This window comes from Stegastes partitus, unplaced genomic scaffold, assembly GCF_000690725.1.
Source record: "Stegastes partitus isolate 25-593 unplaced genomic scaffold, Stegastes_partitus-1.0.2 Scaffold1201, whole genome shotgun sequence".
Taxonomy (NCBI): Eukaryota; Metazoa; Chordata; class Actinopteri; family Pomacentridae; genus Stegastes; species Stegastes partitus.
Genome location: NW_007578932.1, coordinates 183,806 through 211,135, shown reverse-complemented (window position 1 = coordinate 211,135; position 27,330 = coordinate 183,806). Strand labels below are relative to the sequence as shown.

The 27,330-nt window shown below is 43.7% G+C and overlaps 1 protein-coding gene across 4 annotated transcripts in view; it reads left to right on the top strand.

Moving 5' to 3' along the window:
• Positions 1-27,330, top strand: part of plxna1b (plexin A1b) — a 203,632-nt gene that overhangs the window by 12,820 nt on the left and 163,482 nt on the right. For all 4 annotated transcript variants that reach the window (XM_008297227.1, XM_008297225.1, XM_008297226.1 and 1 more), the window contains exon 2: positions 24,297-25,758. In XM_008297227.1, the coding sequence (XP_008295449.1) occupies positions 24,577-25,758 (1,182 nt within the window). In that variant the 5' untranslated portion in view covers positions 24,297-24,576. The remainder of the gene's footprint in view (positions 1-24,296; positions 25,759-27,330) is intronic.

Sequence of the window (27,330 nt, the reverse complement as noted above, 5' to 3'; positions counted from 1 at the left end):
CTGGCTGTCGCTCTTCAGTATTTTCTTCCTTCTTTCTTTCCTGTTTCTTTACTTCTCTCAGCAAGCCAGCAAGCTGAGTGTTGGTTAACCGGTCAGTGGTCTCATATCGGCTTTACAGTGTGACTAATCAGACGGAGTTGATGTGTTTTGGCTGCTTCCAGCTCTGTTAGATTAACGACCCACCAAAGTAATTTTTTTCTGCTTTGGATTCATTTGATGTGCTCTGATGCATGATGCTGTCTGTTCCTGCTGTGGTAGTTTTAAAATAATTTGCACTTAATGCCACAAAGTACCAAAAAAAGAGCTGCAGTAAGCACAATTTCTCGCCTTTAGACAGGGCAAGTGCTGCCTGTTTTGTCGAGAGTAGAAACTTGTGCAATCAAGGTTGGCGAAGAAAACCAATGTAAGGATTTTGATCAGTGGGAGGCGTTGATCTGACTCTTTAATTCTTCTTTCCAATTATCAGTGGAAAGTTCAGAGGCAGGTGAACCGATGATTTCGTACAATGAAACACTGCTTCTTTAAATTCAGATTTAATTAATTGTAGAGTATATAAAATGGGGTTGATAAGTAAAATCATCCGTTGCATATTTTGCTTCAACTGTCATTCGCACTTCAAAGATATTGACTTTACAGTGACATAAAATGAGCAGACAGTCATCACATCTGAAAAGCTGGAGCCAGCATGTCTGCCTAACAAATGGCTTCAGTGTTTATTCATCAAAGCTGTTAGTTTGTTTTCTGTTAATTGCTCAATCATTGTTGGCACTAAGTCATCACTTAGTTCTTTCTTTTCGTTTGTCTCTTCTGTTGAACACACCAAAGTTAAAGAAAGTTCAGAACAAGTTTCGATGTCCGTGTCACAGCTGCAATGTTCAGCTGTCAAGATTTAGTTACTTTGTGCTCACTGTGTCCCCCCGCTTGTGTTTCTGATACAGCCAGCGAGTTAGCATTTGTGGAGTACCACTCCAGCAGATAGCTGGCCTCTTGCTTTCTCTCTCTCTCCCTCCCTCCCTTCTCTATGACCTTGCGTCGGCGTGTGCTGATGAGCGCTGAGTGGATACACTCATGAGTGGTGTGTGTGCATGCGTGTGAGGGCTACAGAAACCGTGGGAGCTCCATTTGTTGTGTAAATGCGAGCCGCTAATTGACTGCCGGGCACGCAGCCTCTCCTTCTGCGGCTGAACCCTGCCCTCCGCCGGGTCCCGGGGATCCTGCCAGGGGAATGTTTGCCCCCTCACACACACACACACACACGCACACACACACACACACACACACACACACACACACACACGCTCACAACGGCCTCCCTTTCTCTCTTTTTCCTCTGCTGGAGCGGGCCTGGCACCGGGCCAAAGTGAGGATGGGCACAGCGCAGGCCTCCCTCTGTTCTCGCTCTGTCTGTCTGTCTCTGTGTTGAGCTCTCATCATGAAAAACTACACAGCATTTACTCATAATAACACGCCGCGCCTTTTGACACACTTGATACAGTTTCTCCTCTCATAAAATACAGAGTGCTCTGTATTTTAACCGATTTCAAAACTGATTGATAAATTTCGACTGTGGGAAATCGTTACATATCGGTAAGGCCTCAGTAGCGGTAGATACACAGAAAACCACCGCAGCAAGATAAAGGGCTGCTTAGGACACTTAGTAAAAATCTAAGCCTGAAAACCAAAATTTTGCAATAAGATTTTTATTTTACCTCTGCTAGGGCCCAGTCCAATAATCACACTAGCCATATCAATGTTAGCCGCAGTGGGAAGCCCGCATGAGACATCCAGCCCAACTGTTGCCTGGCGAGAGGCCCAGATCTCACACACATGCACACATGCACCCACACACACAGAGGTGTCTATGTAAGACTGGCTGAATTAATAGCCCATAAGTTCAGATAATTCTCTTTGACCTCTCGGCTGATTGTCTGTATCCATGTCACGTCAGTGCAGACAAACATTAGTCAGCAAACACTACTGGACTGGACGAGCTTTCAGAGGTTAAGTGTGCCTAAATGATTTTGCAAAATGTGTCGGTGTGGGCTTCCAACATGTATGGTAGATTCCTTCATTGGCCATTTTACTCGGCTGCAACAATATATATATTTGGAAGTTATAGCATAGAATGATAATTAATTTCAAGGTGATATCTGGACTCATACAGTGTCACATATGTTCCCTCATGAATGAGCCTCTGGGAGGCTAAATGATCATTTTTTACCAAAATATGGTTTGGAGTTGAGCAAATTTAGACTTAGACTTGCTGACATGTTGGCTATTGTGGAAACGGATTCTTGCAGAAGTTTTTTATTTTTATTTTTTTTCCAATAACACAAACAGGCTTAACTTTTTTTTGTTGCCAAGTGTGTTGTGAACATTTATCTTTGCGGTACATGCTGGAGAGGGTTGCGTCTGTCTTGAGATGCCTTAACCCAGTTGTGTTTATGTCTAGTTGTGGTTGGCTTATGTGAAGGGATGTGAGCTAAGACTCACAGCAGGGCAAGTTGTTCACACGGCTCAGTGGTGGTTAGTGTTGTGTGTATCGGGGAGACTGTTATGAAGGAAGGATGGAAATGCAATCAAAATAACAATACTTAATTGGAAAAATGCACGCATGCATGTGCACGCACGCACACACACACACACACACACACACACACACGCACACACACACACAGGACAAGACCTTCTGTGCTCAGGTTTTCCCACACAAATGCACGCACACACACACACACACACATACACACACACTTGCTCCTTTGTGTTTGCAGTCTAAACAGAGTGTTATGGGAGAGTGTGTCAGTTTATTGTTTGTCTGTTCCTCTCTGCGTACTCCTTGATGTTTACCTCTGCAGAACAATGGACTGGGCTGAGTGTGTGTGTGTGTGTTTGTGTGTGCGTATGTATGTATACAACACCACAGCAAACTGCAGTCCTAAGACAGAGAAAGAAACGTGGGTTGTGGTGCAAAGCCTGGTGTATAAAAATGGCAACATGCCAATTTCACGCCATTACCTTCCCACAGTAGAAAGCATCCAAATGTCAACTATGTCACTTTCCATTCCTGGCAGTTCAAAAATGCTGAGAATGCAGCAGATTGGCAGCAATAACTGAGTGAAGTCAGTCCAGTAGGTAGCCTCAGTTAAATGCATTGTCATGTTCAGCTTGTTTGATGTGACATTCACAGTGTACTTTACAGTACGTGTCATGGTATGTGTGAGAATGGTACTCGACGTTCAAAACTGGCCTACACTTTAATGTAAAGCACTATTATTTCAGGCTTATTTATTTCGATGACTGCGAATGAGACACAAAGACACAAAAGCAAGGATTTCACATCAAGCTCACCACTTACGCTCCAGAGACAACAACAATAGGATTAGCTGGCGCACTAAATGACTGAGGCCGAGGCCAAACCTCATATACTATCACAAGGTCTTTTTTGTAATGCATGTTTTATACGGTCACCCATTATTTCAACAAAATTAATTGCCTTTGGATTAGCATTTTTTTTTAGATCAGACAGATTTGTTGCTGGAGATGACTGATGTGATGTTAAATTAACATCAGAGCTATATGTTAATGTTTGCGTTTTAAGAGACAACTGTAAAATGGCGCTGAGGCTGCCTCAGGATATGATGAGTGTCTCCTCTCTTGTTTTTGTTTACATTTTACGTGTAACGTACAGAACCGGTAGCGCTGTTAATTCCCACAGTTGCCCAACGAGTCTGATTCACTCGCAGCAGCAGGACAAGAATATCTGGTTTCCACAAGTGGGAGCAAGAAAAAACAAATGGAGAGACGCAGGACAATAATTTCACTGTCTAGGAAGCTGTTCACCATTTAAAGCAAACGTAATTCCTGTTTTGATCCCCACTGTAATCTCCACATCTGCTCGGCAAATGCATTCACTGCCAATAAAGCTTATTGAATCGTATTGACTGTATGCGGAAGCTATGAGGGAAGAGGGAAAGATAGAAAATGACAGGGTGCCTAGTAAGTGGAACGAGGGAATGAGAAGTGGAAGTAAAAGTGATAGATGCACTGAAACTTAGGATGGAAAAAAAAACCCAGAGTGGTGGGAGAAAGTAACACAGACAGGGAAGAGAGCAAATTGCTCTTCCGCCCTCCGAGCTATAGCAGCACTATTGCAGCTAGACAGGCAGCGTCGAATCTGAGTCAGCAAGAGTTGAACGGGGGCCCTACCCTATAGCCCCGGGGCCGCTGGTAACACACATACACACACAGACTCACACAGGCACAGTGTCAGACCTGTCGCCCTATTCTCCTCAGCCCTGCAGCTCCAGCCCTAACTATAGCTGCTCAGCCAACCACTCTTAATTAGTAGCTGCTGCTGCCGCCTGCCCTGCCCCGGCGCCACTGTGGTGAAGCCCCGGCCCCACGTCTGTGTGTGTGGTGGGTTTCAGTATGTGTTTACTCTGTGCATCAGCTGCCTCTCTGCAGTGATGTGTTTGTGCCTTCTCTGTGATATTACAGGTGGAACAGGAAAAGCTTAGCAAAGGCCGCGCGGCGCCGTGTTTGCTCAGCAGACGACGCGGCTTTGCGCACCGTATTCCTCGCACCACTTGCTTTGTCTCTTTTTAAACTTCTCATCTATCTCGTGCCGCTGCTCAAGAGAGCTGCTGCTTTAAAGCTGCCATCACAGAGGAAAACTAAAACGTTTTCTTAGTGCCACTTCTTGAAGAATATGTTGAGTAAGTGCAGGAGAGTAGATGCGCTTTCAGAGCCTAAAGAGACTCGAGGACTGTCAGGGAAGTTTATATTTCCACTATTTCCGCTGTTCTGGGAGCAAAGTTGCAGTAACTGTTGACTTCACAGTTTCAGAGATGGATTCAGAGTCTTGTTTCGCTGTTGTTCTTGTTGAGGTTTATGCCTGTCAAGAGAGCCAAGTGTGGGCATAGTTGTGTGTATTTACTGCTCGAACACTTGGCTGTACTTCAATGACCACAAGAGACAAAGATAGTACTACACACAATGCTCTCCCTAGCTCCCTGTCCATGTTCAAACTCTATACATCTTCACCCTTCCTGCTCCTTATTGCGCCCTGTCATGTTCACAGTATGAGGGTCTCGTCTAAGCTGTGGATCAGTCTGACACATTTCTCCCAAAGGACCCACCCCAGTACAAACACATAGCTGGAATATCTTCGCTAGCCAGCCACCACAGCCACAGGCCTGCTAATCAAGACCATATTACAAAGACGGAGGAGAGAGAAGACTAGCTTAGCTCAGCACAGGAAACACACACAGCTGGAAAACAGACAGTGGATAAAGTTTAACTAGCCCCACATGCGCGTTCGCCTCGCACATGCATTCATATGTGTTCCTGGAGAATCATGAGCCACAGCCCGGCAACACGGTGACCCAATTTAGTGGCATGGCAGCCCCCTCTTTTGCTCTGAGGCTGGATCTGGGCCACACAGAGTCACGCTTGCTGGATGAAGCACCTCAAGCATCGTCAGCCATCGACATCCATTCGTACACAACCACAGCACACCATACATTGATGGATGACTTACAAATCCATTGTGAAGTGAGAGATTTGGTTGTGTGCTCAGCCGGGAGCTTGTAAAATAAATGCTCACAGCATGGCGCCGCAGTCGAGGCTTTCCAAGAATTCTCCTATTCGACATGATAACGGTTGTAAGAGGGTTTTGGTGTTGGTCAAAGCGGTTGTGGTCACTCTACATAATCTGTCGATCTCTTTTACTTCAAGTCTCTTTTTTTTGTCAATCCTCCTTCCACAGTGAATCAGCTTACAGAGAAGCATCATGTTCCAGTGTGCTTGTTAAGCCCCACATGTAGCTGCACAATATCCCTATCTAACCCTTCTTTAGTGACGGGCTAATGCATGTGACTACCCAAAAATGAGATCAAAATTAAGACTGCTGGACTGAGCACTAAAGCATCTGCAGCTGTTTTGCAAATACAGCAATTTACTGACCAGTCCTCATATAGCTGGAAAGCTCGCAACATCCTAGTTTTTCCTCCCTACTTTCTGCCTTTATAGGAATTAATGACCACCTCCACGAAGACAGTTAATTTTGGCTTGTGTTTGCACTGCATATCGCTTGGGTCTACAATCACGGCAAAGGAATAACATTTTTCAGCTTCTTTTCACCCCCCCAAGAGCAAGTTGTCTGCATTTCGAGCAAGATTTTCATTTGCATTTAAGATGCTAATGTAGCCTTTTGGGTGAGCAGAAATGGCTTGAGTGTGCCGGTGCTGTTTTGTCCCAGTTATTCATTAGGCTTTAATAATTACTGCCTTGTGCTTCATACAAAACACAGCCAGGAGACCTCACTCCGTTCTCTCCTTGGAAAGGTCAGGGGATACAGCGAGACACCTCTTCAGCACACAAATTCACAGTTCATGCATCAGAAAATGTGCCTTCTCTTGACGATTGAGCTGTAGGCCCAGTGTTTGTGTGTGTGTGTGTGTGTGTGTGTGTGTGCGCGTGTTTGTGAGTTTACCGCAATTGCTTGAAATTCTAATGAAGCATGCAGGTTAAGACTTGGAATATTTTTCAAGAGAGAAGTAGGGATCTTCAGAGGATGTGTCTCTCTCTTTTTGCTTTAGCATTGTGGATAGAGGTCGCAAGCACCACTCTGGTGGCAGGTTCTTGTCGTTGTGTGAGTGTTAACCTTTCCCCCTTGTGGAATCACACGAGTTTTAACAAGCTAGAACAGATCATACAAGCCATCCTTCAGCACATCAAGGGAAGGGTCAGACGACCTGCAGAGGAAAGTGGATTGCAGTGTGGCGACGGAGACCGGCTTAGTGCTGAATCCCATTATCAAACAGCGTTTGTCAAATAATAGGTCAAGGCCCACTTGTACCAAAGACATATTAGGTTGTGGTTTAATTCCAGAGCTTTGTGGAGCTGATTTTTCTCTGTGCAAAGTGATTTGGCAGAAAACAAAAGGTTTCTTGTATTAAGTCCTTTCAGACGCTGGGCTGAAGGCAAAGCTTGATCTTTGCTGAAGAGAATAAATGCGTGATAGTAATGCTGGCAACATCTAGAAAGCATGCACAAGTATAGCTGTTACTGGGGACCACAGTTAGTACTGGCATTATTACTCTGCAATTCTGTAATGACATTAACATGCTGGCTTTGTTTTCAACCACAGAAGATGCTTCAGTACTGCTACAATGCCCGTCCTTTACCACTACACTGCATAAACTAAAAATCCCCCAATGACTGTTCTCCATCCTGTTGTGCTCCATCCTGTCGTGCTCCATCCTGTCCTGCACCTATATTTTCCGGCATGGCATGTAACCCATCATTGCTTGCACCATTACCAACGCCATCTACTTCCCTTTAAAGCGGAGCGACTCAGCTTGCGCAAATACGCAAACAATGTATGATAATGGCGATCAAATACCACCTCTGCCATATTTTCAATCCGCTTCAAAAGGGGTGGTAAGTGGCTGAAATAAGGGACCTGGGAGTTATGAGTGGCAGCAGGTCCCAGGGGAACCATGCAACATGGCAGGTCATTTGCCTGGCCGGTATTGGTGTGATATATTTGTGTGCAACAGTGAGGTGCCCGGCTGGGAATGCAGCGGAGGGGGTGGAGGCATAGAGGTACTTATTCAGCAGGCTGGGTTGCAATATAAACAGAGGGGCGACTTAATCAGACTGCGGCAAATAACATTTAAACACATTTAAAGCCACAGGGAGCAGAGTATTTTTTATCTTCTGTGATTGCATCCCCCAATGAGGCTGTATCCGTCATGCATAGTAATATTCTGACCTGAGACTGAAATTGCCCGTTTTGTTCATCATCTCTGTAGGATACACTCTGCATGGCGCTTTGTAGAGAGAAGTTTGTCTTGAATTTTGTTGTCAGAGAGTTGGCAAGAAGTGCACGTGAGCAGCTTCAGGCCCGTACCATCCTCCAAGTCACAGCTGCACCTCAGACTATTCATACGTAGCTCAGTGTTGTGCTGAGCAGGCCACTGATGTATTTAGTCCCTCTTCTCTCCAGTCTTCTTTCCTCTCCCGGCCTCTTTGTCTCCGGCATTCCTCTCACTCATCACTCTTCCTCTCATCTTCCCCCGCTCCCACCAGCCTCTCCTTATCTCTCTTCCTCTGTGCTCACATTTCTGTCTTTCCAGCACATCTCCCTCTGTGTTTTTCTTTCTCTCCATGTCTGTTCTTATCCTCCTCCACGCTCTCCTTCCTCCTTCCCACAGCAGCGACTCGTCCTGGACTCTGTTGCCGTAACGATACTGACAAGCTCTTTGGACACAGTTTTTGGCTTTCTCACTGGCCTCGCTGTCACTTGCTACATTTAGACACGGGAGTGACTAATGTAAACTTAGAGGGACACAAAGACTACGGGACACCCACAGAATATGTGCTCACGCCCTGTTTACATTGGCGGCAGCTTTATTAATTGTGTTGTCTGCCAAGCTGAAAGACAGTCTGTGTAATATGACCTAATGAACGTGTGCTGGAGGTTGCTGTGTGTTTTGTCTTCTGTCAAACCTCCCGGCTCCTCCCCTCGTCTCCAGTGAGACTGGCTCACAATGGCTGATGTTACTCGTCCTTCTGGACTGACCAGTAGGCCCGGCCCTTCCTTTTGGGACGGCTCCAAGAACAACTAGGCGTCTTTCATGCTGCTCTGATCATCAAACAGGCATGTTGGAGTGGGGACTGGAATTCTTCTCAGGCTGTAATGCTAACAGTGTTAGCCTGAAGTATTGTTATGTACGTGTATCCTTCTTAACCCTCTGACTCCCAAGCAGTTTCTGGGCATTTTTATTTTGTTGCTATGGCTCAACAACCATGGCCAGAAGTAGAGAACTCAAAATGTCTTTTGTGCATTATAACAAAGTTTTAATGCCATATATCATAGAACATGGAAAAATGAAAGTTGAGTTTATTTGAAAACTGGGAATCAACATGTAGACACAATGGAGAAAAACTGGTGGCTCAGCATACTATATATATTTTGCTACCTACACGTTTAACTTCTCTCCAGCCTTATCTCCTATCTGCTCTCTGTTTTTTATAGATTCTGGTTACAGCAAACAATTTTTTCTAAGCATTTTTTAAAATGAGACACTAGAATAAAGTGATTTCGCTGAAATGTCCTGATTTTAAGCTCAAATTTGTTTCCCCCCGTGACTAGTTTGAGGAATGTTGAAAAGTTAAAAACTAGATTTTTCACTTTTTACAATTTCTTGCTTTGAAGAATAGTGTCATTTACAAAAAACAAAAAACACACACTCACACAAAAACAAGCCTTTCAAACCCCCTGGCCAGTTTTGGCATTCAGAGGTCTAAATACAGAATTATTATGTTTTCATTAGTTATTACCACGATTAGAAAAAACACGTGAAGAAAAGACAGACCCGAGCTTCACTGAACAAGGTAAAATTTTCACACTCAGAGAAGTTGTTTGTCAGGGAGATGCTGTTCCCAGGTTTGAACATTTTTTTTCAAGAGCTGTAGACTGTGATGTGTTGGAAACTGTGAAGGAACAACATCTGTGTAGCCTCACTGGATGATCTTAATTTACCTCTGTATGGAAATAATAATGGGAAGATATTCATATGAGACAGACATTTTTCAGTTTGTCTATTACAGCAGTTGTAAAATGATTTCTAGTTACTCTTATTTAAATCTCATGCAGTGATAAATGCATGACTTTTGAAGCACTTGATTAAAACTCTATAAAATGTCATATACTTGTGAAAGTTGTAGTGTTGAGTATTGTTTTGGAGTACTTAGTCGAAGTTGAAGTGGTGTTGGCTGTAGTTATGTGACAGGCACTCAGTTGCCCACTAGCTGAGGGGAGGAAAAAAAAATCCCTTTTAGCTAAACATGCACAGACTGGTCTCCTCTTATCTCTCTTCATTCCTCGTCGTTCCGCCTCGCTGGCTATCTGAAAAGGTATCGTCAACTTCTCTCATCTCACTCTTCTATCTCTCCCTCGTTTCTCTTATTTCCATCACTACGCCTTTTCACCTGCGCTGTTTTCTCTCTTCCCCATCTCCCACGTGATTATTACACCCCTTTTTCACTCGACCTCTTTATCCTTTCACTTATATTTTTTCACTCTCCAGGCCACCATCTCCAGTCAGATTTTCGTCTCTTTTTTTCCACTAGACTTTTAGACATTGTTTAATGTACATTTTGTCCGTTGTGTAGTTGAAGAGCGGAGAAAGTGTAACGTCAAAAAGTGCCATTACTGTACGTGTCGCAGTTATGACTTCTGCTCCTGAATGAGGTATTAGTCACACACTCCCACATGTACGTGCACCAGCCATCGTCTCCGTCGCCATCGCCGCCTCTATAGTGAAGCAGTGATGCGTGCAGCGCTGTGTGTTGCGCTTCACCAGGAATACAGTATGTGCTGACGATCGGGGACGAGACAGAAAAAAATCGCCTGAGCTCACAAGCCCCTATTCAAACACAAACTGTCTGCCGGCTTGAATAAAACAGGGCTCCTGAGCTAAAAATGGACGGGGTAGATGCGCTCCCTTTGTTTCAGCTCCACAACGGCGCGACTGAAGATAATTGCCGTTGGCCTCACATGACTCAAATGTAACTGTGCCAAACAAAATGAATGGTCCCGTCCCACTGAGTTCCTGGACATGACGCTGTCTTTGTTTAGTGTTCATGCTGTTGCGGATTTTCCTGTGTATTGTGATGAGTTTGGCCATGTGGGTCAGTGTGTTTCTGGCTGTCTCTTCGTTTTCAAAAGTTTACATTACCTCTTTTCTTTAGATTGAAAATGAAAGCACAGAATTCCCTTTTTATTTTTTATAGATTATAATAATAAACCTATGCATAGACAATGACCTGCAGGTTTACGTGTCTGTGCCCTTTAGGCATCCGCATCATCGACTATCACATAATCTATTTGACAATTTTCCTGTTGAGGAATTGAGCCTTCATTCCCTTAAGCGGAGACATCTGCATTATCCCTGTTGTCTTGTGACCCATCGGAGGACGTAAATCGGCTAAACACCGTGTGACACAAGCCACACGCCTGTCTTAAAGCATTTAGAACGGGGATAAAGCCATGCGGTCATAGCCAATGATATGGTTACTAATACTCCTCAACAGCATATAGCCGGAAACAGTATGGCCTTAATGGACAAAGATGGATAAGGATGCTGTCTGAGTCAATAGTGAACCAACCCAGATGCACTGTGTGTGATTGTTTGTGTGTGTGTGTCAGTGTGCATGCGAGTGCTGTAGTTTGTGGTGCTGTCGTTCTAATGAAGCCGGACATCTATTTGTACTTGTGCTGGGTGACGTAATGATTCAGACTGAGGGGAAAAGTCGAGCAGATGGTCAGTTTGTCTGTTTCAATAAAAATATGAACTGAAGACCATATTGCATGTGACGGCACCAGAAAAATTCACAGCTGACAAGATATGAGCTAGATTAAGTCTTGGACTCGTGTCAAGTCTTTGAAGTGCTCAGGTCATATGGCAGTTTCTTTATGATGTAATCTCAATATGGTAGATCAAAAAAAGGGATTCTGGTTTGGATGGCTTTATCTAGAGATGCATATTTTGTTGCATTTTCACTGTTGTGTCACAGAAACTAATAATACCACAGATGCGACGAGGCCTAAAAAAAAGGGTGTTGGTTCAATTCCTTACCCAGAAACAGTCAAAAAACAATTACATCATTTGTCAGCTCTGTAGTTCTCTAAGAAACTTACCAGAGATAAATGTCAGTCTGCAGTTGATCAAGCGTTTGAAATATTTTCTCATTAGCTGCTGATAAATCATTCATGTGGTACGGACGATGCTGTCCAGCTACATAAGCTCACTGTGGAAACATTAATTTCAAAAAGGGGAGGATACCTTTATGGCACCATTAAAACAAAAGGAGACAGTGATTCTTTTTAATGCCTTTCTCCTTGAAGCGGCTCCTCTTTCACAGGGATATCCACAAGTATATAAAAAAGAAAGCCAGCAAGGAGGAAACATTTTGGCTGTACAATCCCACATTTGGTGGCCTCTGGCATATTTTAATGCCACTGTCCCCTCACACACACACACACACTAATCTTAATTACTACTTGTTTTAAGGAGTTTCAATACTTTATTCGAAACATGTAGTGAATTATTGTAAAGGACAATTAGGCATCTTGGATACTTTAGCCCATACAGTCTGTAAAAAGGTACTATTAATATTTAGTACATCTGTATTTCTGACTGTTTGGAACTTTTGTAATTAAGAATCATCAGACATCATGCTTTGTGCTAATTGTATGAGCTACTTTTAATTATTTTTGCCATATTTTGTCACAATAATAACAAAGCGTATGGATCCCCTCATTCAGCTACCCTCTGCTGGTAAAAGTGCAGCTAGTTCATTCATTTGTTCATTCATATATGGAAAAGGCAGTGGACATTTTCTAAAGCATAGCAATAACCAAGTTGCTGCCACCAGTGTTTTATGGTAAGTAGCCCGTCTAATGAGAATGTCCCCTTTCAATGCAGCTATTGCATTGTTTTGTCATCAGTTATTTTGGTCATTTCCATCAAACACTACTCTCAACTCTGTGCATGCACACATTTATACAGAGCATGAAGGGACAGACAGTCACATTTCTCTATCATCGTGCTCAGCGTCTTGAAGCAGAGCCTAGCGGTTGTGAAATGTACACACATTGCGAAACGCAGCTTCTTTATTGCAACTATTTTATTAGAGTCAAAACTTAATATAAAAGTAGCCGCCTAGACTTAACTGAGTCGTCAGCTGTTTGGCCCGCAGTTATGGAAATCTCTGCTGCTCCACCCAGCGCCGCTATCACCAGCATTGTTCTCAGATCATTAGCGAGAAGATTTATAATGGTATTCATGTTTTTACAACAATCAACACTTGCTGGCAAGTTTTTTGCAAAGCAGCGCGGCACAATCCAGCTCCAGCGCCCTGAGTGTCAGAGGTCAGTCAGGCTCATAAATGAAAGGTGTGAAGCAGAGAAAGTAGAAGGAAGGGAGCTGCAGTCGAGGACAGCAGTGTTTGGTAATAAGCTGTTTCGGGCAGAGCAGGCTGCATTCCATTATAGTGAACTCAGCAGGGAGAATATAAGCAGCGCTATGGAGGAATGCGCAGGCTTTGTTTTAACAGAAAGAACTGAGAACACTGTCTTTCTTTGTGAGTACAGTCCATAGTCCATTCTGAAGTTATCCCAAGAGCATACAACATAAAGAAGGGAAACATTTTGTTGGTAATTTGATATTCATGAATTGTGTCCTCAGTTTATCAGAGTTGAGCAACCTGTTTCACAGAGTTGACTGACTGAGTTGGTGCTCACCTGTGGTTTTGTTACATCAACACTTATACAACCAGCTTAGAAAGCTAAAAAGGCACAATTCTCATTCTAAGTTTAACATTTACATTAAAGGACTTGGTTTGTTAGACATTTACTGTGAACCTTATGCACAGGCCTGACTCTGTTGCTCTTCTGATTAATGTTTGATAATCGCAGTTGCATGGATCTTGTCATAGCCAACAAACTGCAGTTAGTTTGTGTACAAAGTCATTGAGAAACATGGATGACGCCACTGGGTGGAACGGCTGCAGATTATTTAAAACTTGCTGCTAGACATACGCCAACGCAACGAACAGCAAGTCGCCTTTGTTTTCTATCAGAAGTTTTCCCTTTGCTTGATAGTGCAGTGGATGTATCCTGTTATCTGCAAAAAGCACAAATGTCTGAGAGTTGGTTTCCAGACTGCAATGTAAAGTAAATAAATGCGCGTACTGTAATTCGTCATTCTCTGTGTTGAAATAACAATGCCGCTAAGCCTGAGACAGTTTAACTTGTGTTGAACAATGGCCACTGTAGCCACACAAGGTAAATAAAACACAATTTACATACAAATAGTCAGAAAGATTACATTCTGTGTCGTTTCCTAAAAAACGCTTAGTTAAAAAAAACAACATGAGACCAAGGAAAGATGTGAGGGAGTATTTGTAAGGAGACAGGAAAAGATGGCAGCAGCGGTGGGAGAATATGACTGCACTTACACTAGATTTAGGTAAACTTAGATAACTAGGTTATCGTGCAATGGGGGATGTTGTTGATGTGGGTTTGCCGTGGATGGTGTCCTGCTTTAAGTGTTGCAGCATTATCTACTTTCCTTTCCCAAGATGTTTAGAAGTGTTCAAGGAGACAAGAAAGGAAGCATTGCAGCATCTTTTCTCAGCATTTATTCAATCGGCTCTTACCCCAGCGGCCACTTGGATACCGCTGGGTCATCTCATCAGTTAAGACCCCTCCTACGCAAAAAATGTTTGTATGCAACGCTAGTTTCACTAGACCAAGTCAAGCTTTAGTATTAAATCACTGAGTTTACTGAACTAAGTGAAGGTGTGTTTCATTGGCTGAGAATTCATCTTAAGTGGGGAAATGTGTTTTTCCTAATTTTACATTACTTTAGTTTATGATATCTAGGGAACAATGTAATCCATAATAGTATTAAGAAAAGCTATATGTGCAAAAATCAAGTTGTACTGCAAGTGTGCAACATTTTAAGGTGGTGTTATTTTATGCTGAGATCTAAAATGTAATCCTGCAAAGCAAGACATGGGGATATTGCGTGCCTCCATAGTGAAGATGAGCTCAAGGTAACGACCTGCTGTTGCCTGTCATCACCTCCTCTGATCGTTTATCTTCACCGTTCTTCTCTTAAAGCCGTGTCAAACAGAAACAGCATTAGTTTCATGTTTCAGACAAAAGGACGGGCTCAGTGTGTTTTCGCTGCAGAGAGCCGGCAGTGAAACGCTGAACTGTAGCTGCACCGTTGCCGTGTTCGTTTGCGACTCTTTACTGGCCACACTCTGGCCTTGACCTACATATCGCCTACCTCTCCCACCTTCGCACACACACATACCAACACAAACACACACACACACACACACACACAGACAGACACAGGATTTGTCATGGAAATAAAGACCCAGTCACACAAACACAGTCGAGAGATTAAGAGTAAACCACTAATCTGACGGTGCCTGCATCAGTGTGTTTGTGCGTCTGTGTGTTTCTTTCTGAAATGTGGGCAGGTTTTATGCGACGCCTGGTTCAGCAGTGTTTTATTCTGTCATAGCAGCTGGAATGAAGGCCTTTGTTTTGTGAGGAATTTCACCCCTGGGAGAAGAAAACGAGGAGGAGAAAATGTGCTACTTTGCTCAAATTTGTTGTTTGAGTAATTTGTATTTTAGTTGTTTTATTTTTTTGCACTGCTCTGAGTCTAAAAGGTGGAGAACATAACAGAAGGAAATGCACAAAGAGCTTTTTGGCAGAACGGAGAATGAGAGAGAAAGGAGAGAGAGAGGGCGATTGGATGGAGAATATTGGGGGAGATATAAAGAAGGAGACAAATACAGTCTGTCTGCTCTTCATGTGTAATTGTAAAGACAAGGGCTGCATGCCTGGGAGACAGCCTGGGGCGCTCAGCCCTGTGTTCAGCAGCCAAATCAGACACAATGTTCATAAACGGTTCAGAGCGCTGAGATGGTGGCGTTCAACCATCCGGCCATCTCAGACTGCTCAGAAAGGGCTCCTTTAGACAGGAACGCTTGCTTTATAGGTAGTGATGATATTTAAGGGACGGGGTGAGGCACAACACCTGTCAGGCAGATAATCTTACACACATAAATATGGTATGTTTTGATTTGATGAGGTGATAAATTCCACTCGGAAGTTTGTCCGCTGTACATTCTCTATGCATTCCGGTTTGGAGTTGCAGGGATCAGGATCAGAGCGGTCGCGGGAGTGGGTGTCATTGTCATAATGTGGTGTGTAAGCGTGTGTGTGTGTGTGATGCTGTTTCATAAGCCCCTTTTCTGAATGTTCTTTTTTTTCTGCTAATCTGATGTCAGTTTAGTGTGTCAGTCGCATATCTCAATAAGAACCCTGGTAATTTTTCCATGAAAGTCAAAACAGCAATCTTACTAGGAAGGCTCTAGTGACATTTCTGCATCACTTTTAAACGTGGAACACCAGGGATAGTTGTGATACTGGGTGTTTTCACTCACAATGTGCCCACCAATCACTACGATCTAGGAAGTGTTGCTTAAAACGTGGCTTTTACCTTGACAAGTCTAAACAGAGCTGTAAGGACACTCTTGTGTAAATGACACAAGCCAGCACTGTTGTGTATTCCATGTCTGAAAAGGCCTGTATTCAACAAATGCAGGCAAAGCAGGGACATCTGTGCACCTCAGAGCACAGACGCATTTGCACATAGTCACAAATACCACACACATACAGCCACATACTTGTATAACACTGTCACTGAAGAAATGTTTGTCAGCGTATAATTCCATTTTGCTCGGAAAACACGTGAGAGTGTGTGTGTGTGTGTGTGTGTGTGTGTGCGTTTATGCTGTTGCAGTGAATGAGGAGAGGAAGAATTTGTGTGATGTAGTGCCCACAGTCTGTCTACTGTCTCGGAGTGGCAGCTGTCACACACACACACACACACACACACACACACGCACACACACACACATCTGTTATCCATGCAGCACACTGGGTGTCAGGGAAGCAGTTGTCCTTGTGCTTGCTGCTGCTCCAGACCTTGAACGTACGAGTAGATAGTCTGGCAGTTTCTGCCTCCGTCCTTGTGCAGGACACTGACTCGAGTCTGGGAAACAAATAGAGAGGGACTGTGGGAAAAAAAAAAAAAAGAAGAGAGACATCGGTCAGATCAACAAATAAATGAACGGGCTACAGGCTGGCGTAGTCTTTCTTTTTTAATGTTTTTAATGACTGTTTCTTATTATAAGTTTTACAACTTTGCGGCTCATGATACTCACTAAAAACAATGTAGAAAAAATCATTTTACAATCTTCCAATTCCATTATTCCAGCCTGTAAAGCGACTGCTGTAAAGAATTTCCCCTTGGCTAGCGTACTTGAGCGAAATGAATACAGAGCAGAACAAGGACAATGGCTCAGTCTGGCGCTTCTGCTCTGTAGCCTTTTCTCAACTCCTTCACGTCAAGGGTAGCCACTAGACAGGTCTAGATCAAGTTTTATCTGTCCAGCCGGGCTGATGGCTTGAACGTCAGCCCAGCAAGGTGTTTTAAAGACAGGGGGCTCAATTTGTTCCAGCGTCTGACTTCCTAACGGGCACACACACATACATACATACTACTTTGGTACCCTGGAACAAGGCATTTGTTTTGGCAGGCCACCTGCCACAGAGAGGGGAGAGGGGGGGTAGAGAAAAAGGGCACAGGCGCTTGTCCTCCTGAAACTGATTTACGTTGGCACTAAAACAGAACTCGTAAGGGCTTTTTATGCGCCTCAAGGCTTGCCAGTCAGCTTGTTCCTCCAGCCGAGGCAGGAAGGAAATGATACAAGATACCACAATATACAATACTGCTTTAATGTCCGTCCTCTTGAAAATTGGTCTTACCTCCCCTAAAATATGTCTTGGCTCGCTGGATGACTTGAAAACAATTTAATAACAGTTGTTTTTGGTACCTAAAAAGTGCAGGCTCATTTTTTTGGATATTCCATCTCGCTAATGGCACAAAAATGAATATTAGATCTTAGAATGAGTCTGACTATCCGCATTTAGTTACTGATACATATTCTGCTGTCATTCAGCAGAACATTTGGGCCTTTATAAACAAATTTCCATGTACGGTGACAGATGGGCTTGGATATTTTTTTGATGGTATTCCAGTAATCCTCAGGAGAGGAGTGACTGATTTGTAGCAGTTTTGAGATTTGAGTTTGTGGTGTGTTAAGAGGACTGTTTAAGCTTCAGCGTGGTTTAGATTGATAGTCTGACCCCTCCTATCCCCATCAGCCCCTGAGACATCCCCTGAGTGGGACATATGTCAGACTGGTGGGCTAATCAGGCTGTAAATGACAAGGCTGCACCATGTCTACCTGCAGCGGGGGAGTATAAATGTGAGAGAGAGACTGAGACAGTGCATGCCTCCTTCACAGGAGTGTATATTTGCTCAAAGCACTGAAATAGTTTCAAGAGCAACCCACATCCTTTACCCCCGCAATAGAGTCAGTCAGACTTTTTGTGCGTTCCTGTTTGTCTCTGACTGTGTTGTCTGTCCAGGGATTGCCACCCATTCCCCCGTCAGTCTGTCCGTCAGTGTGTCGGGGGATGGTAATCCATTCTTCCCATATGCAGATAGTGGCGGTGAGATTAGGCAGACCCCGGGAGAGGATTAAGGCTTCAGGGCTCGACTCCCCTTCTATCTTGCCTCCTCTCTAACCGTCCAACCCCCACTACCACAGCGCCCCTCCACCCGCTTCCTGCCACCTCCTCGTGCTGTTCAATCCCTCACCCACCCCCCCCTCACCCATCTCCCTTTCCTCCCCTGGGCAACTACCCAATCTCTGGAGTGTGTTAGCTGCTTAGCAAAGAGGTGGAGGACAGATTAAGATGCCCCCGTTTGGCTTTTGCACATGTGTGTTTTGTTTGCGCATTCGATATTTCTGTGTTGTTGTGTGCACTTATTATTATTACTTTTTCAACATTTATGCCTTTATTTGATAGCAGTGGTGAAGACGGGCAGGAAATGTAGAGAGAGAGAGAGAGAGAGAGAGAGAGAGGCTGGCATGTCATGTAACGAAAACCAGACCGACCCAGGAGTCATGGACGTAAAATGGCAAATGGTCTGCACTTATATAGTGCTTTATAACCTTAGCGAGGTTCTACAAAGCACTTTACAATGTGTTTCTCATTGACACACACAATCACACTTCAATGGCGATGGAGCTGCCATGTGAGATGCTCGCCTGCCATCGCCAGACTGTGTTTTCTGGATTTTTCAGTGTGTTTCTGATAGGGATTGACTGTTTTTTTTTTTTTTTCAAGACCGATGCTGATTATCAGTAATCAATAGGATAACTGATCTCTCCTCTCGCTGATATCCAGATATTTGGGACCGATTTACATCTGCAATAAAATTAAAACTCTTGGTGTCAAAATTCAGCTAAACGTCAGCACAAAACTTTATTGAAATGCCTTCAGTTATTTATGTTTTACATACAGTCGTCCTGAAAGTTTTTCATACCCTCCAATTAAAGAAGGAAAAAACAGCTGTCACTGAAATAAGTTAAAATTGACAAAAGTAGTAATAAATAAAAAACATATATGTAAAAATCATAATATTGCTTTTGAATTGTGGTTCAATAGAAATATTAAACAATCAAGAAAAACAAGCAAACAAGCATGATGGGACCCGTAAACTAATATTTTGTTGAACAACACTTTGAGCCAATCAGACTTCTGCACCTGTTGACAGGTATTTGGATTTTGGCCCACTGCTCATCAGCAAAGTGCTCTAATTTGTCCGGGACAGTTTTTTTTTTTTTTTTAATTATTCTTTTCAACCACAACTCAAAATCAATGTCTTATTTCACTAAATATAATTTAGCATTTTTTTTTATTTTTATTTATTATTACTTCTTACAGTTCCTAATTATTTGAGTGACTATTGTGAATTTAGTTGTTTCTTTCATGGAAGAATATGAATACATTTGAGCACGACTGTAGCTTTAATCAAAAGTAGAACTTTATGATACATATCCTTCAGTACTGATTGGCTATTTCTTGTGATGTTTAACCAAAAATTGCTTAAAACCACAGAGCGCTGACTACAGATAGAGAGAGGAAGGAGTGCATTTTTGAATCGATTTATTTGATCAGAAATTCGTTTAAAAATAATGACACTGATAATTGGAAAAATGCTGCATATTTCATTCGATAATTGGCCAAACTGATAATTAGTTGACTCCTAGTTGGCGTGCCTCAACAGATACTATCTGAGAGAGTGCAGTGGACATGTGTGAGTTAGAGTGTGCCAAATGTGTGTCTTCTAAACCATATTGCTTTCAGTCACCTCCATGATTACGCCAGGCTACAATAATTGACTTTGTGTGCATATGAGAGTGCGCCTGTCTTTAGAATTTGCATTAATTTTCATAGCTTCTCCCTTATTCACTCACACACACACATAGTTTCCTTCATTCCTCAGTTCCACCTCTTGTCCCAGATGTGACCCACATGTTGTGATGCAACGCAGAGGGCAGAGAATTTGTCTGAGTGCTGCTCTTCTTCCTTTCTCATCATCATCCCTCTCCCGCCACCTTCTCCTCCTCTTTCTCCCCTCCAGTGTCGAGTGCTGTAATTGATATGCCACTGGCAATAAATCAGCACAGCTTTACGCTCTGTGCAGCGACCATTATCTGAACGGACAGGTTTAGCTGCTTTGGAGAAGAGGGTGAGAGAGGGAGTTATCCAGCTCAGTTCTCAAGAGTCACCAACAGCTCATCACGTCACCAGCCTCTGGAATTTTCCTACAGCATACATCAAAACACTCCACCAACTATCTTGAAACCACATAAACAAAATTAAGTAAAGTAGTGGAAGTGGAAGGACCCCTCCTTTCTAAGCCTTCTCCTTTCTGTTATGTGTCCTGCCTCCCTTTTAACCCCTCATTCCAATTCTCAGTGCCCATAGGGACGCAGTACAGTCCTGTCAATTGATAGAACGTGGCGATATCAAATCCAATCAACTCGGCCCCTTACAGCCCGCCGTCTCTAATGCTTTCCCCTGATGTGATAACGGCCTCGGCTCCCCCGATACGGTGACTGCCCATTCCCAAAGCCACAGACACGCTCCGGCCCAAAATGATTGACATGTTTTTCCTTGATGGTGCCAGATATGGCTCGCAACCTTCTTCCTGCGCTCTTCCCACCATTTCGGTTTAGCTCTGGAGGAAATTGAAATTGAAGAGGGTTTGAAGGGATAAGGGTGGGTAGAGAAAATGGGGAAATCTGAGAAAAAAGAAGCTGAGTGAATAACTACATCCTCAACAGTTGGGCGTGTCTGCTGTGACAGGAGATGGAAATAAGGGTAGTGAAGGTGAGGGAGCTATTTGTGAAGACATTATCAGTGTGATTCTTTTATCCGTCCTGTTTCATCCCCTCCAAGTCTTTAACTTTATAATACCGAGCTGGATAACTCCACTTTGTCTTTTCACTAACCTTTGTTTGTTAGCGTGTTTCGTGATGTCATTGTCTTATTGCCCAGATAGATAACAAGCAGCCACAGACCCCCAGATGCAATTTGTTGTGCGATTCACACTCTCTTACATCAAGCTGTGGCTGGCCTAAATGAAGAGGAATTACTGCAGGGACGATTTTTTTTTTTTTCAGGTTCTCTCTCATTCTTTATCAGGCTCTCTCATTTGCTCGCTTGCTCCCTCTGCCTCATTGTGTCTTTGCCTCACTTGGAAATGACAAAGGAAAATGAGGCAGCCGGCCTCCCTACGCGCTGCCACGCTTTAAATTGACATCTGCTCTCATCGCAGCGCGACTGTATCGTTGAGCAAGAAATTAGTTTTTTTATAGGCTGGCTCGTCACTTTATTGCGGCTGCTTATGTCGAAGAGGCCGCGATCCGCGTCGAGTCGTTTTAATCTCACAGAGTGGAAAGTGGGGGTATATCTGATAACTGCGGCTCAGGCCCTGCTCTCTGCAGTTTCCTCGCCGAGGTGCCTCGATCCACAGAAGCTCCCCTGGTGTTTGATTCAAGTGAAGGTAGAGCCCTGATTAAAATGCAGCGGAAGTGCAGCCTTTTGTTTGGCTCCTGCTGCTCCTCACTCACCCTTCTGCTCATCTCTCTCTGTGTCTTTCTATCCACGCAGTGTCTGCTTCTGTCTGCCTCCTACTTTCTCCCACTTTTGTCCTGCTCCTTTCTTCTTTCTCTCCCTATTTTTCCTCCTTCCTCTACGTTTGTCTTCTCCCGACCTTTCATTTGTAGAAAATTGGAAGACACCACCTCTCCCTGAACCTGGCTAGCTTTGTGTCAGTTGAGCTATGGTTTGCTATTCCACGAACATCGCCGCTACTATTTCTCTTCTCTCCTGCTCGCTTTCGCTCCCGTTCTCTCCTCTCTCTCACACTGTTTGCAGCAGCAGTGACTAAAATTGATGAGCAATTCAATGAGTACTCTTACTGAGGTGTTTAATTCTTTCAGTACTTGCAAAGTGCTTTTTTTTTTTTTGTTTGTTTCACCTTGGAAGGTTTGCACACGCTTTCACTCGCGCATACCTGCCTTTCACAAGCAAAGCTAGAGAGAAGAAAAAAAGAAATAGGTTTTGAAACAAACTCACATTAATCCCTCTGTTCTTGGCAAACAGACTGCACTTCCTGACTTGTATGCTTAGTGATTGATAGACAGATAGCCCTGCTCCTGAGTGGCTCACCAGAAGGAGAACAGGAGGTGGAAGCTGAGATAAGGAGAAATAGAAAGAGAAAACTCATCCCATCACCTCACTCTCTCGTCTTTGATTTTCATCTATTTCATGTTTTTTGCCTCTCTCATCCCCCTTTCCCCCCATCTTCCTACGTTCCTCATCTCTCTGTAGTGTCTCTCATCTTTTCTGATTTGGTATGGTCATAAAACAACCGTCGCACAGACACTTTGATAGTCAAGGTGAAATTGAAGTGTGGGGTCCCTGGGAGAGTTGCGTCCTGTTTTGCATAACCAGCATTTACAGGAGAACTAATGTCCTGGTATTGCGGGAACATGATTGGCCTGTCAAGTAGCAGCAAGCGCCCCAGCAAACCCTGCTACTTGCCGTCACCGTATTGTCATCGTAGGACGCCTAAAGGAGCATATATTTCGACGCCTCCTCCTCTCTTCCTCCTTGTCCTTTACCTGTAAAATTTCCATCCCTATAAAATGATCTCACTCCCGTCCCTAAACATACCACCTCTGTTGCCTGCGACAGGGGGGGTAGCTGCTGCGGGGTAAATTGTGTGCCGTGTGAAATATATTGGTGTATTTGTTGAAAAGCTCATAAATGAAAGCAGACCTAAGTAAATGTGTATTTGCCAAGCCCCCCGCTCTTCATTTTTCAGAATTAACGGGTATGAGGCGACAGGGATGGCAGTGAGGAATGAAGCAGAGTCGGTCGCGTCGAAATGTGGGAAGTGTTCAGACTGAAAATAGCTCAGTGTAAAGGAAAAATATAAAAAAACGTGGGCTACGTTGGTGTAGGCAGGTTGCCACGGGTACTGGTGACAAGATGATTCATTCATGAATAAACAGGTACATGTTTTAAGTTTTATGTTTTTACATGCCAAAATGCTAAAGAATCTAATTTAAAACCTTACGGGCAACAGTTATTTTACGCAATGTCTTGATAGTAGTGTCAAATACACCCAATAATTAAGCCATCCATGTTAAAAGATGTATTATATAGTATTTGTACTTGAGATTTTCCAGCTGATGTTGTGTTGTGTGCAAATGCTTTTGCACAAAAACATAACAAAAAAAAAAAAAACAACGCACTAGGACCCGCACCACGCTGTGGCAGGGCTCTGTTTCCAACGAGCGATGAAGCCACCTTTTATGATGCGCCACAATTGTGTCTGAAAATGGCTGTAATGACATGTAGGTGACTGAGTCGCAGAAAACAAGCAGGTTTTGAGTGTGCTGACTGTAATTGAGGCCTGAGGGAAGAGGATATTGGCTCCGGAAGTGTGTTGTATGAGATACTTAACTAGAATTGTGCTGTATGTTCAGGATGTGCACATCACAGCCAAGATTTGCTGCCTGTCTTGGCCAGGACACTTGAAAGGGAGATTTTTTAATCTGAATGAGCCTTTTCCTGGTTAAATAAAGGTTAAGAAAAAAACAATCTTTTTGCTGAGGTTATATATTTGTCCCTGCTATATGTGTGGTTTATATTGTGATCATAGCTTCTGGAGGGAATGCAGAGTGCTGGGCTGCCTGCTGTGCTGCCACCGGAGCCCAGTGCCTGTTTTAAATTGCCAGAACTGCAGGAGTAATTACAATAAGGGGTGACTGCATAGTGTGTTGATACTGTTCAAAGCATGACAGGAAAGCCTTCAAGCAGACCTGGCTATAAATTGCTAGCTGTCAATGTAACAGTGCCCACTGGCACTTTCTCAAGAACACACCTCCTCCAAAGCCACCATGGCAACGTTGAAAGTTATGAAATATTAAAGAGTTCAATGTTGTGAGTCTATAACTCATTCCCAGACTCGCATTATGAGTCCAGAGCCTTTAATAATCGGCCCATGCCTCCCCTGCATCTTCACTGATAATTAAATGGCGACACATTTGCCTTCCAGACTAGATTTGATATTATTTATTTATCACTGGGGCAAATGTCAGCTTGAATTTTTTTCTAATTTTGGCTGTGCCTCTTTGATGAATAATCAATAGGAAATGTTCCTTGGACACTCAACGTGTTTTTTCTTTTTACCTTGCAGGGCTCCCACCTCGTGCCTCTGTAGATGATGTTCCCGATGACTGCTCACAACGCTGAGAACAGGACAGTGGATCAATAGGAGTTTTGTTTCCCATCCTTGATCCCTCCCTCTCTCTCTCTCCCTCAAACTGTCCTCCTTAATTCCTTGACAGTAGAACACAAAAGAAAAAAATCCTGACTTGGGACTTGGTCAGAGCTTGTACTCCTCCTCCTCCTCCTCTTCCTCTTCCTCTCTGTCTCCTTCCCCATCCCCCTAAGCCTTGCCTCTGGACAGCCCAGATATGTGTCCCCTAGCTCGGTCAGCGACTTCCCCTGGCCGGGGAAACTCGTTTCTCCTATTGGGGATTTTACTCATCATGAGCTCATCCTTCTCCGGAGGCCAACCCCCACCCTTCAAACGATTCGCCCCCACTGAGTGTTGGCTCACACATCTGGCCATCCACAACAAAACTGGAGAAGTGTACGTGGGAGCTGTCAACTGGATTTTCAAGCTGTCTAGCAACCTGACCAAACTGCGCAGCCACATGACTGGCCCAGTGGTGGACAATGAGAAGTGCTATCCTCCGCCCAGTGTCCAGTCCTGTCCTCATGACCTGGCCCAGACTCCTAATGTGAACAAGCTTCTTCTTATAGACTACGCACAGAACCGCCTCATTGCCTGTGGCAGCACCTCACAAGGCATCTGCCAGTTCCTGCGACTGGATGACCTCTTTAAGCTTGGTGAGCCCCATCACCGCAAGGAGCACTACCTCTCCAGTGTGGCAGAGTCAGGTACCATGTCAGGAGTCATCATAAGCTCCACTCAAAGTCCTACCAGTAAGCTGTTCATTGGAACCCCCATTGATGGCAAGTCTGAATACTTCCCCACCTTGTCCAGCCGCAAACTGATGGAGAATGAAGAAAATGCTGACATGTTCAGCTTTGTCTATCAGGATGAGTTTGTCTCCTCTCAGCTGAAGATCCCCTCAGACACTCTGTCCAAGTTCCCTGCTTTCGACATCTATTATGTTTACAGCTTCAGCAGCGAGCAGTTTGTCTATTATCTGACAATGCAGCTGGATACTCAGCTGACTTCGCCTGATGCCAGTGGGGAGCAGTTCTTCACATCCAAAATTGTGCGACTCTGTGTGGACGACCCAAAGTTTTACTCCTACGTTGAGTTCCCCATTGGGTGCACTAAAGATGGAGTAGAGTACCGTCTGGTACAGGACGCCTTCTTGGCCCGACCAGGTCGGCAGCTAGCCAACTCTCTGGGGATCTCTGAGAATGAAGACATCCTCTTCACAGTGTTCTCTCAGGGTCAGAAGAATCGGGCCAAACCACCCAAAGAGTCAGCATTGTGCCTGTTTACCCTGAGAAAGATAAAGGAGAAGATCAAAGAAAGGATTCAGTCCTGCTACAGGGGAGATGGGAAGCTCTCCTTACCCTGGCTGCTCAACAAGGAGCTCGCCTGCATCAACTCGGTAAGCTCAAACATTTCTCTGTTTCTTCTATGTTTTTTTTAGTTCTGTTGACCATATGCTTTTTCTTTTTAATACAATGTACCTATCAGTTAAGGTGCACACAATATGTTTTCAGTGTAAACTGTAGAGCTGCAGGTACAATCTGATGTTAATCACAATCCTAATTTTGGCCTCCCACGATTAAATATACATGATAGACTTGATGCTGAAAATGTGTGCCCCACTCATAGAAAACTTATAAAGGACTGCAAATGTAGGAAAACATAACTAGGTTTAACACTGGGTCAGTCTTTCCTGAGAACACCTTATTTCCGTCCGGTCAAAGTAATTTTTGGTCATTCACCTGTCTGAGTTGCGTCTACTGCAGTACCTGAGGGGAGTGACTAGAGGCTTCTCTGTGCTCAGTTGGCTAGTTGTGAGGTCTTTACGGAGCGTGAATAAATTGTTGAGTCTGTTGATAAGCAGATGTCAGGTGTTTTGGGTACAGTTTAATCTATGTTTTGCCTTGTGGAGATGCACTAAAATCGAGTGATAAAGGACCTTTTTTAAGTCCTAGTTTAAAGTTAAAGATTTGTGCATTAGCAGTTGGGCGCCTAGGAGGCTCAACTGGTTGTGCGGGCGACCTATGAAGAGGGCTATAGTCCCTGCTGCAGTGTCCATAGGTTTGAATCTGACCCATGGCCATTTGCTGCAGGTCCTTCCCCCACTCTTCTCCCTCCTCTCCTGTGTTCCTCTCCACTGTCTAATAAAATAGAAAAAAGAAAGAAAGAAAATGCACCAACATCAACATTATTAATTGCTGTGTGTTTTCAATAAAAATAAAATACATTTCTTAAATTCATTTTAACAATTTTTTCTACAGCATCACTGCATAGTTGCTGTCATCACGTCTGTCATTTTTGGCTCCAGTCATTGGTCAGCTGCGGTTTCAGCTAATGGCATATGCAGCAGAGTCTGATTTGATTCAGTGCAAAAGTTTCAGAAGACCCAAGGCTTTGAAAGTCATGGGAGAACTTTAAATTATCACAACAAAGGGTGGTTTGTACGCTGTACCAAGTTTTGGTCGCGTTGCTAGCACAGTGCACCTGAAGAGAAAACACACAGGCACTATTTGGCACAGAGGCGCTTTACATCTATTTGCTTCTTGCCTGCTATCCCTGCTCAGTTATACTGTATTTTAATACAGCCAAATTCCCATTAAACCTGTTCTCATTTACATATGTTTCTATTTCTGTTGTCAGACAATGGCACGAGTATTAAACATTGTCTGAAACGTGGCTCATTAAGACTGCATGTTAACTAGCAGTCACTTCTAAGCTGTAGCTCTGCACTGCTATATTCCTGATTTTACAACTGCTCCAGTGTCTGACAGACTCCATACACATGAGTTAAAGACAACAGCTCTGCTGTGAATTCAGCTATATTTTATTAGAATTCGAACCTACAAACAAAGTCAAAGAACAATTGCACAACAGGGAGAAAAGAAGCCCCTTTAGCTGACTTAAAGCTGAGCCCTGTTTTGTTTTTTTTTTAATTATTTTTTTTTATCATATTGAGCTTTCAGTTTAACCC